We start from the raw sequence: 12500 nt of genomic DNA on the forward strand, positions 1-12500 counted from the left end.
AGAGCTGTCTCAATGCAGTGCTTCAAATCTAGACTCATAAAAAAGCACTTCAGAGCTGTCTCAATGCAGTGTTTCAAATCTAGGCTTGTAAAAAAGCACTTCAGAGCTGTCTCAATGCGGTGTTTCAATTCTAGGCTGGTGAAAGCACTTCAAAGCTGTCTCAATGCGGTGTTTCAAATCTAGGCTGGTGAAAGCACTTTAAAGCTGTCTCAATGCGGTGTTTCAATTCTAGGCTGGTGAAAGCACTTGAAAGCTGTCTCAATGCGGTGTTTCAATTCTAGGCTTGTGAAAGCACTTTAAAGCTGTCTCAATGCAGTGTTTCAATTCTAGGCTGGTGAGAGCACTTTAAAGCTGTCTCAATCAATGCAGTGTTTCAGTTCTAGGCTGGTGAAAGCACTTGAAAGCTGTCTCAATGCGGTGTTTCAATTCTAGGCTGGTGAAAGCACTTTAAAGCTGTCTCAATGCGGTGTTTCAATTCTAGGCTGATGAAAGCACTTTAAAGCTGTCTCAATGCGGTGTTTCATTCTAGGCTGGTGAAAGCACTTTAAAGCTGTCTCAATCAATGCAGTGTTTCTATTCTAGGCTGGTGAAAGCACTTTAAAGAGGAAGAGTAAAATGAAAAGTTCTGATGCAGCTGCTATAGCAAGACTAAAGAACAGGTCATTACCTCCAGGCCTCTCAGATACAGATAAATCTTCATTGATCAATAATGAAGTAGAGGTTATCTACAATGAAAGGACAGCGTTGTGATCTAGGAGGAAATCAGCTGAAATGTGTGAGATCTAGAATACTCAAAGTTATCCTACCTGCCGTCAAACATTGTTCAATATTGAAGTGTTCAATACTCAAGCCTAGTCATAGTATATATGTCTGTTGTGAATGTACAAAGAAGAAATATAATATTGTGATTTATAGAAATGTTAAATCTTTACTATTTATCATCTCACTGTGCAGATATATTTTACATTATTCCTTGAACTGTATCCCATTTACTACCAGTGTGCCACATAAGGTCTGACTTTTTAGCTCACCTGAGCACAAAATGCTTTGTGATCGCCCTGTGTCCGTCGTTTGGCGTCGACGTCGGCGTCAACAATTTGACTGTTAACACTCTAGAGGTCACAATTTTGCTTAATCTTAATGAAACTTAGTCAGAATGTTACCCTCAATAAAATCTTGGACGAGTTTGATATTGGGTCATCTGGGGTCAAAAACTAGGTCACCAGGTCAGATCAAAGGATAAGCTTGTTAACACTCTAGAGGTCACATTTTTGGCCCAATCTTAATGAAACTTGGTCAGAATGTTATCCTTAATAAAATCTTAGACGAGTTTAATATTGGGTCATCTGCGATCAAAAACTAGGCCACCAGGTCAAATCAAAGGATAAGCTTGTTAACACTATAGAGGTCACAATTTTGGCCCAAACTTAATGAAACTTGGTCAGAATGTTAACCTTAATAAAATCTTGGACTAATTTGATATTGGGTCATCTGGGATCAAAAACTAGGTCACCAGGTCAAATCAAAGGATAAGATTGTTAACACTATAGAGGTCACAATTTTGGCCCAATCTTAATGAAACTTGGTCAGAATGTTACCCTCAATAAAATCTTGGACGAGTTTGATATTGCGTCATCTGGGGTCAAAAACTAGGTCACTGGGTCAAATCAAAGGAAAAGGTTGTTAACACTCTAGAGCTCACAAGTTGGGGCCAATCTTAATTAAACTTGATCAGAATGTTACCCTCAATAAAGTCTTGGACAAGTTTGATATTGGGTCATCCGGGGTCAAGAACTAGGTCACCAGGTCAAATCAAAGGAAAAGCTTGTTAACACTGTAGAAGCCACATTTTGTGACTGTATCTTCATGAAACTTGGTCTAATGTTAATCTTGATGATCTCAATGTCCTGTTTGAATATGGGTCATGTAGGATCAAAAACTAGGTCATCAGGTCAAATCAAAGGAAAAGCTAGTTTACACTGTAGATGCCACATTTATGACCATATCTTAATGAAACTTTGTCAGAATGTTAAGCTTGATGACCTATAAGTCAAGTTCAAATCTGGGTCATGTGGGGTCAAAAACTAGGTCACTAGGTCAAATCAAAGGAAAAGCTTGTTGACACTTTAGAGGCCACATTTATGACTGTATCTTAATGAAACTTGGTCAGAATATTAATCTTGATGATCTTTAGGTCAATAGGTCAGGGGAGCGATACAGGGCCTTCATGGCCCTCTTGTTTTATAAAGTGAATCTTTTAAAACAATATTCATTTTGACCAGTTTAATTTTGTTTCCCAATTTAAGTTGTAGGTTTAACTGGGTAACTGATCAATGCGTTTGTGTTTTCTAATATAATGGACATGCCTCGGTAGTCAAGTTCAGTTTTGGATACCATATAACATACAGCATGCAACACTTGTTCACCATCATTAGTTGACTCTGTACAGCAAGAAACATAACTCTATCCTGCTTTTTGCAAGAATTATGGCCCCTTTTGTACTTAGAAAATATTAGATTTCTTAGTTAAGTTTTGCGTTTAGGTCAACTTTTCTCCTTAATGGTCAAAGCTATTACCTTAAAACTTGGGAGCAGTTATTCGCCATTAAAAGCTGACTGCACAGCAAGTACGGTAACTCTACATTACTTTTTGCAAGAATTATGGCCCCTTTTGGACTTAGAAAATAATGGGAAGGACAATATTTCCACTATACAGAGACAAAAAAATAAGAGGAGTGTCTGCACCCACAAGGCAGTGCTCTTGTTTGTTCGGGTCTTACCGTATAGCGGGTTATTTCTGCGGTCAAAATATTCTGTGTTTTGGCCCTAAAATTTGTGAAAGAAATTTCTGCGTGTTTAATGTCTGCGTTTTCACATAAAAGGAAGTGAAATTTCTGCATTTTCGATACCAAGGGGGAAGTAGTTCCCCGCATGAATCGGACGTCGTGTGAATGAAAACAATAAACTAAGTTAAGTAGCTTTGCTTTAAATGAATACATTGTAGGATATAACAACATGTGAATTGAACAAATATAAGTCTAACAACAATTGTACACATTACAACTGTGAACTATAGTATATCGGGATAACAGTTACACAAGCATAAAGGTTACTAAGGTATATTTCGGAAGATGTTCATAAAGGGATTCAAGTGAAATTCACTCAGTTTAGTACATTCACAAAAAAAAATAAATAAAAAAAAAATAAAAGAAACGTTTTCTGAGGGATTAACAGTTAGGATTTTGATTGACCATCACACCTAATTATACCATTATCAGTAATTGTTAGATGACGACGGTAATTTCAAATAATTAGACCATGCCATTGTGAACTTTGGATTATTTCGGATAACATATCTTGAAACAACATTGATGAAAAATGCAGATATTTTTGCGTTTTAAATTTTTGCTGGATGAATATTCTGCTGGAAATATTGTTGTGATTCTACTGAGAGACCGCAGAAATAATCCCCCGTAGAAATAACCCGCTATACGGTATTCATTAACCAGGTTTTCAAAAAACTGGTTATTAGATTGGAAAATGTTGTTGGCCGGGTGGGTGGCATCAACTTGGTTTCTGCTCAAAAACTTTAGTTAGGAGTGGCTGATTCAAATGAAACTTGGTATATACATAGCTTACATAAAGACAGAGTTTGGAATCAAATATGAGATTACTAGGCTCAAGGTCAAGATTGATTGCTAAATATAGAAAAGAAAACAGTTTCTGCTCATTAACTTTGCATTGATATATTGAAATTAAATTAGGCCTATAGGTAGTTCATAGAAAAGCCAAGGTTAGGATTATATATGGGGTCAGTCGGGTCAAGTTCAAGGTCAATATAACTTAATTAATCTTCATACTTAAAAAATTTCACTGTGGGGCAGTGGTCTATTGCATTGGGCCAAATTCCTCGACTGTACACATTCCTTGACTGTTCACATTCCTTGACTGTATACATCCTTTGACTGTACAAATTCCTTGACTGTACACATTCATTGATCTGCCTGTTTACATCCCTCGACTGTATACATTCCTTTACTTAACACATTCACACATCCCTTCACTGTAAACATCGCTTGACTGTATACATTCCTTGACTGTACACATACCTTGACTGTACACATCCCTTCACTGTACACATCCCTTGACTTGTATACATTCCTGGACTTGTATACATTCCTGGACTGCTCATCCTTTGACTCTTTAAAATGTATCCATTGACATCCCCTGGCTGTACACTTCCATTAACTGTACACATCCCCTGACTTTACACTTTCCTTAACTGTACACATCCCCTGACTGTACACTTTCTTTAACTGTACACATTCTCGGACTGTACACTTTCTGTAACTGTACACATCCCCTGATTGTACACTTTCCTTAACTGTACACATCCCCTGACTGTACACTTTCCTTAATGCACCTGTCAATATTTTGCCCGCCCGGGGGAGCGGCGGGCATACACGGGACTTTAGACAGAAGGCCATTCCCGACAGGCGGGAATTAGACAAACATTTGATGTACCAACAAGGCTCTAGGGTGGGATTTAGACAAAAAGGTTGTCTCTAGGGTGGGGATTTAGACAACATATTTTTTGAAATGTCAAATTCCCCTGGGTCAGCCCACCGCCCCCCTGGGCGGGCAAAATATTGACAGGTGCATAACTGTACACATCCCCTGACTGTACACTTTCTGTAACTGTACACATCCCCTGACTGTACACTTTCCTTAACTGTACACATCCCCTGACTGTACACTTTCTGTAACTGTACACATCCCCTGACTGTACACTTTCCTTAACTGTACACATCCCCTGACTGTACACTTTCTGTAACTGTACACATCCCCTGACTGTACACTTTCCTTAACTGTACACATCCCCTGACTGTACACTTTCCTTAACTGTACACATCCCCTGACTGTACACTTTCTGTAACTGTACACATTCTCGGACTGTACACTTTCTGTAACTGTACACATCCCCTGATTGTACACTTTCCTTAACTGTACACATCCCCTGACTGTACACTTTCTGTAACTGTACACATCCCCTGACTGTACACTTTCCTTAACTGTACACATCCCCTGACTGTACACTTTCTGTAACTGTACACATCCCCTGACTGTACACTTTCCTTAACTGTACACATCCCCTGACTGTACACTTTCTGTAACTGTACACATCCCCTGACTGTACACTTTCCTTAACTGTACACATCCCCTGACTGTACACTTTCCTTAACTGTACACATCCCCTGACTGTACACTTTCTGTAACTGTACACATTCTCGGACTGTACACTTTCTGTAACTGTACACATCCCCTGATTGTACACTTTCCTTAACTGTACACATCCCCTGACTGTACACTTTCTGTAACTGTACACATTCTCGGACTGTACACTTTCTGTAACTGTACACATCCCCTGATTGTACACTTTCCTTAACTGTACACATCCCCTGACTGTACACTTTCTGTAACTGTACACATCCCCTGACTGTACACTTTCCTTAACTGTACACATCCCCTGACTGTACACTTTCTGTAACTGTACACATCCCCTGACTGTACACTTTCCTTAACTGTACACATCCCCTGACTGTACACTTTCCTTAACTGTACACATCCCCTGACTGTACACTTTCCTCAACTGTACACATCCCCTGACTGTACACTTTCTGTAACTGTACACATCCCCTGACTGTACACTTTCCTTAACTGTACACATCCCCTGACCAGGGCTCACACTGTCCTCCAAAAAATAATAGCCAACTTTTTAACCTATGAAAAATTAATAGCCAAAATTGATGCGGATCTTTGCGGGCAATTTTAATAAAATAAAAATGATGAATTTTAACATATATATATTTTCTTAATTGCTTTAACAAGCAGAAAAGCAGTAGACCCCTACAGTGGGTGTGGAGATAAGGGATTCAGGTGAAATACCTCCAAATATTGGTGCCGGGGTCCCACTATAAATGTTTAAAGTGCTATATTCTGATGGATTTTGAAGGCATTTACAGGACACGTATTTAGTTTGTGTAAAGCAGCTGAAATGGTTGCATATTGACTGACATTATGGACTGGGTAATGGCTAAATTAGCCTCATGCACACTCAGTATGGACACAGTTGCACACAATGGAAAGTTTACCATGTCTTTGAGTATCACTCATGTTTATACTTTTTCATTATATATATCAAAAGTGTTTCCATGATTTTTTTTACCATAACTGCACTGAAATTGCTCGAAAAGTACAAAACAATTAGGTCACGAAAATACGTGATATTTGGCATCTATGCACACTACTGAATTATAGCTTTTTGTCAACAAGTTTTTGATGCTTTATTCAATAAATATACTAATTTTTAAGTAGTTTAGAAGTTTTTACTTACGCTAATTACAGTGTGCAAGCAAATTTATTTGTTGATTATTTTAGTTTGCCCTTATCGGCCATTGTTTCTAAAAATAGAAACAGGACTGGGTTTCCCGAGATATTTTTTAATTAATATGCAAAACAAACATTTATTGGAATTGTTTTGGTAAAAAAATAGACTATTAAAAATATCTGATTTGTAATATTTCAACTAATTCGCGTTCTTTATAAATTCTGAAAATTCGAAGAAATAGTTTTTTTGCTTCCAACAATTTCATATCAGTTTAAAAACACATATCCTGATTAAAGATACTTTGAAATCGTCGAAAGTTAGGTCAGTTTATAATATGTTTTTAAAGATAATTAAATTAGCGGTAGCTATAGATGGCAATTTAATTTTTCATCGGAAAACTGCCCGTACAAATTGGTTTGTCGTCTGCCTAATATAGAGTTGAAGAAAATTTGCTTTGGCGTTTTAAAATGTTCCAAAAAAGTAGCCTGTTAGTTCAATCTGATTGATAGCTAGATAGGTAAGATTAACTTTCGCTTATAATCGGTTTAATTGTCGTCTGCATACTACCGCCTTAGGCAATGTTATCGGCATTATAAGTTGACACGTGTTTGGAATACACGAGGTAATAAACAGTCCGCTCTATCGATTTTCTACCGTGGGTTACTGTCTCACTTGACGTAATTATTTATGCAGCTATTAAATAAAATAATCGCCAGTTACTACCGCCAAAATGAAAAAATATTCGCCATTTAAATTAAATAATCGCAAATGGCGATAATGTCGACTGACAGCGTGAGCCCTGGCTGACCGTACACTTTCTGTAACTGTACACATCCCCTGACTGTACACTTTCCTTAACTGTACATGTCCCCTGACTGTACACTTTCCGTAACTATACACGTCCCCTGACTGTACACTTTCCGTAACTATACACGTCCCCTGACTGTACACTTTCCGTAACTATACACGTCCCCTGACTGTACACTTTCCGTAACTATACACGTCCCCTGACTGTACACTTTCCGTAACTATACACGTCCCCTGACTGTACACTTTCTGTAACTATACACGTCCCCTGACTGTACACTTTCCGTAACTATACACGTCCCCTGACTGTACACTTTCTGTAACTATACATGTCCCCTGACTGTACACTTTCTGTAACTATACATGTCCCCTGACTGTACACTTTCCGTAACTATACACGTCCCCTGACTGTACACTTTCCGTAACTATACACGTCCCCTGACTGTACACTTTCCGTAACTATACACGTCCCCTGACTGTACACTTTCTGTAACTGTACACATTCTCGGACTGTACACTTTCTGTAATTGTACACATCCCCTGATTGTACACTTTCTGTAACTGTACACTTTCATTGACTGTATGTGTTCCTTGACTGTAAACATCCCTTGACTGTTAACATCCATCGACTGCACTTTTATTGGCCGGACTGTACACTTCCCTTGACTGTACACTTTCCTTGACCAACCCTGAGAAGAAGGTGTTTTTTCATTCCATAGTGTAATACTAGTCTTTTTCATACAAATTTTGACAGATTTCTCCTGTGGTTTATAGAAGTTTTTCTCCTGAGTTAAAGTGACCTTATTTTTTAAAGATTTTTTATTCAGTTAGTTTGTGTATTACATTGCCTCATATTAGAGTATATTTGTTGATTTAGATAAGAAAGAATAATAGTTTTCAGTTCTTTTAGTAAACAAATAGTGTAATTGTTGTTCTTCAAACTTTTTACAATATACAGTAAAAATTCTGAGAACCGGACCAAGTCAAAAGTACGGTTTTCAGAGGATTCAGGTTTTCAGAGGATTTTGAACAAATTTATGAGAGGGTTTATATATGTATTGTCTGATTTATTTCATTTGATGTTCAATGTCTTTTCAAAATATGTATTGTATCTCTCTGTAATATATTTAAACTGAATCATTTCTAACAGAAAACATCACTTAAAATGATACTTTATTATCAAAAGAATGTTTCTCTTATCATGGAGATATGAATACAAGCTCTTATAAATCATGGAACATGTATCATGTGAATATCAATATTTAATAATTAATAAAAATATTTGTCTTTTTGTATTAAAAACAAAGTTGTTTTATGAAAAATTACCTGATAAACAGTACTTAAGATATTTTGCACTTTATTGCCAATATACAAAGTACAAACACACAGATAAATGTTTTTCACCTGAGATTATGCTTATAAAATCAAATCAAAGTGACAATACACAAACGTTTGACACCTACTGCTAGTTTTCAGAGGAGTTTTTATGTATAATATTCTTTTGTGGCCATGACAAACCATCCAGTTTTTAGAATTCTGTTCCAGTATTCATTGTGCTTTTTAGCTCACCTGTCACGTAGTGACAGGGTGAGCTTTTGTGATCGCCGTCGTCCGTCCACAATCTCTTGTCTGCACGATAGAGGTTTCATTTATGGTTTTATTTTAACCAAACTTGCACACAACTTGTATCACCATAAGATCTCGGTTCCTTTCATGAACTGGCCAGATCCCATTATGGGTTCCAGAGTTATGGCCCCTGAAAGGGCCAAAATTAGCTATTTTGACCTTGTCTGCACAATAGCAACTTTATTTATGATTTGATTTTTACAAAACTTACACACAACTTGTATCACCATAAGATCATAGTTCCTTACTTGAACTGGCCAGATTCCATTATGGGTTCCAGAGTAATGGCCCCTGAAAGGGCCAAAATTAACTATTTTGACCTTGTCTGCACAGTAGCAGCTTTATTTATGATTTGATTTTTACCAAACTGGCACACAACTTGTATCACCATAAGATCTTGGTTTCTTTCTTGAACCAGCCAGATCCCATAATGGGTTCCAGAGTTATGGCCCCTGAAAGGGCCAAAATTAGCCATTTTGACCTTGTCTGCACAATAGCAGCTTCATTTATGATTTGATTTTAACCGAACTGGCAAACAACTTGTATCACCATAAGATCTTGGTTCCTTTCTTGAACTGGCGAGATTCCATTATGGGTTTCTAGAGTTATGGCCCCTGAAAGAGCCAAAATTAGCTATTTTGACCTTGTCTGCACAGTAGCAGCTATATTTTTTATGATTTGATTTTTACCAAACTGGCACACAACTTGTATCACCATAAGATCTCGGTTCCTTTCTTGAACTGGCCAGATCCCATTATGGGTTCCAGAGTTATGGCCACTGAAAGGGCCAAAATTAGCTATTTTGACCTTGTCTGCGCAATAGCAGCTTCATTTATGATTCGATTTTAACCAAACTTGCACACAACTTGTATCACCACAAGATCTTGGTTCCTTTCTTGAACTGGCCAGATTTCTTCATGGGTTCCAGAGTTATGGCCCCTTAAAGGTCCAAAATTGGCTATTTTGGCTTTTTCAGCCATATAGAGACTTCATTTATGGTTTTATTTGATACAAACTTCCAAAATAACTTCAACAACAATAATTCTCGGATTCCATGACAAATCAGATCCAAGCGTAGGTTCAGAGTTATTTTATATCTGATTACCTCCCCTGATTGTAATCAAAATGGATTTATATCAGTAAGTACTTATAGTACTTATTTGAAATTTCATTATTGTCATTAGTTGGACTGAGCCAATCAGGGTAGATAACTATGGACTGATTTTATGTCAAATTACCTCCCTTTATTTCAAATTAAAATGGGTATATCTCCGTAACTAATGAAGATACTGATCTGAAATTTCATTTATGTCAACAGATTTATTTGGCAGATCCTTCTTTTCTTCACTTGCAATAAATTTTTTTTTAATTACTTCCCTTTTACGTTACTATAAATAGCTTATTTTTAGTAACTTTTTTATTATTGGCCGTGGGAAAAACTGAGACCACTTTTCTGTGGTACGACATGGATGGTACCTCCAATTTGTAGGTGTATTTTGACATATCTGTACCTTGTAAGAATTTTCTTTTCTTTTTGGTTAAATTTCTTCCCTTTGTTGTTACTGTCCTTTGGACTTAGATATTTTTTCTGAGGACCTTCTTGTCCTCAAGTGCAATGATAACAGGTGAGCGATATAGGGCCATCATGGCCCTCTTGTTTTATATTGAATTTGAAAGAGAAAAACTCAGGTCTTTGAAAATTGTCCAAGTTTCAGAGAATTCTGGTTTTGGAAGGTTAGGTTTTCAGAGTGTTTTTGTAACAGAGACAGATATAATATCGCATTTACCTTTGCTAAGATTTGATGAACGTTCTGCCATCTGACCTTTTGATACAGCCAGGCATGCAGGCATGTACAGGGACACTTGTCACATATACAGTCAGGCATGCAGGCATGTACAGGGACACTTGTCACATATACAGTTAGACATGCAGGCATGCACAGGGGCACTTGTCACATATACAGTCAGGCATGCACAGGGACACTTGTCACATATACAGTCAGGCATGCAGGCATGTACAGGGACACTTGTCACATATACAGTCAGGCATGCAGACATGTACAGGGACACTTGTCACATATACAGTCGGGCATGCAGGCATGCACAGGGGCACTTGTCACATATACAGTCAGGCATGCAGGCATGCACAGGGACACTTGTCACATATACAGTCAGGCATGCAGGCATGCACAGGGACACTTGTCACATATACAGTCAGGCATGCAGGCATGCACAGGGGCACTTGTCACATATACAGTCAGGACACTTGTCACATATACAGTCAGGCATGCAGGCATGTACAGGGACACTTGTCACATATACAGTCAGGCATGCAGGCATTTGCAGGGACACTTGTCACATATACAGTCAGGCATGCAGGCATGCACAGGGACACTTGTCACATATACAGTCAGGCATGCACAGGGGCACTTGTCACATATACAGTCAGGCATGCACAGGGACACTTGTCACATATACAGTCAGGCATGCAGGCATGCACAGGGACACTTGTCACATATACAGTCAGGCATGCAGGCATGCACAGGGACACTTGTCACATATACAGTCAGGCATGCAGGCATGTACAGGGACACTTGTCACATATACAGTCAGGCATGTACAGGGACACTTGTCACATATACAGTGTGTTTTGATTGTGGACACAATTACACTAGGAGCTACAATTAAGTCAGTGCCACCCCATCTAACCCTCCTCTAAACAGACGTACAGATAACATATTTCCATTGTAAAGTTTTATTTAACATAATCGTTTGTCACATTTTCATTTTATTTTACAAAATTTGAAAAAAGAAACAGTTATAGGTATAAGCTCATCAAATAAGCTTGCAACAGAAGAAAAGAGTCATTAATGGAAAATGTTGTTAATGAATCGTGAATCAATATATCCACTTTTTTCCCACTCAGTATTCCTAATAGTTTAAATAAACTGTGTTACTATACCAAGTTAATCTGATATGTGTTGTATTTACATAATTGGAGGGTAAACTTTTGAGCTTACATCCCAAGTCTGCACTGAATTTTTGCAGGTTGTAAAATATACTCATTATCTTTACAATAGAATCTATTTTTTGTGAACTCTGTGTTGTAGATGTTTTTGTTTAAATGTCATTTTTAAATTGATGAAATAAATATAAATCAATAGTTCTTAATTGTCAATGTTTAGGTCCACCTTTTCTCAAACACTATGAGAACTACAGCTATGAAACTTTGCACACTTGTTTATAATCATAAGGGAACTATGTAGGTCAAGAATCATAACTCTGATATGCATTTTATCAGAATTATGGCCCTTTTTGTACTTATAAAATTTGTGTTTCTTGGTTAAAATTTTTGTTTAGGTCACCTTTTCTCAAAAACTATAAAAGCTACAGCTTTGAAACTTTGCACACTTGTTTATACTGGTTATCATTAGGTGACTATGTAGGTCAAGAACCATAACACAAATCTGCATTTTGTCAGATTTATGGCCCTTTTTGTACTTAGAAAATTTGAACTAAAACTCTTTTCTTACATATTGTCCAGCACTTGCAGACGAGCGTTTGCACCCGTAGGCGGTGCTGTTGTTTTTATTTGTCACAGTATTTTGTGTTCAATATATCTTATTTATCCCAACACCACAAAATCTTGAAATACAGAGGTAATTAAAAGATTCTATCAG

General features: G+C 37.5%; 1 protein-coding gene across 3 annotated transcripts in view; it reads left to right on the plus strand.

Annotated features, from left to right (window-relative positions):
* Window positions 1–11986, plus strand: part of LOC123564528 (hemicentin-1-like) — a 116034-nt gene extending 104048 nt beyond the window's left edge. For all 3 annotated transcript variants that reach the window (XM_053525281.1, XM_053525283.1, XM_053525282.1), the window contains exon 33: window positions 583–11986. In XM_053525281.1, the coding sequence (XP_053381256.1) occupies window positions 583–750 (168 nt within the window). In that variant the 3' untranslated portion in view covers window positions 751–11986. The remainder of the gene's footprint in view (window positions 1–582) is intronic.
* The last annotated feature ends 514 nt before the right edge of the window (window positions 11987–12500 follow it).

This window comes from Mercenaria mercenaria, chromosome 15 (genome assembly GCF_021730395.1).
Source record: "Mercenaria mercenaria strain notata chromosome 15, MADL_Memer_1, whole genome shotgun sequence".
NCBI classification, from domain to species: Eukaryota; Metazoa; Mollusca; class Bivalvia; order Venerida; family Veneridae; genus Mercenaria; species Mercenaria mercenaria.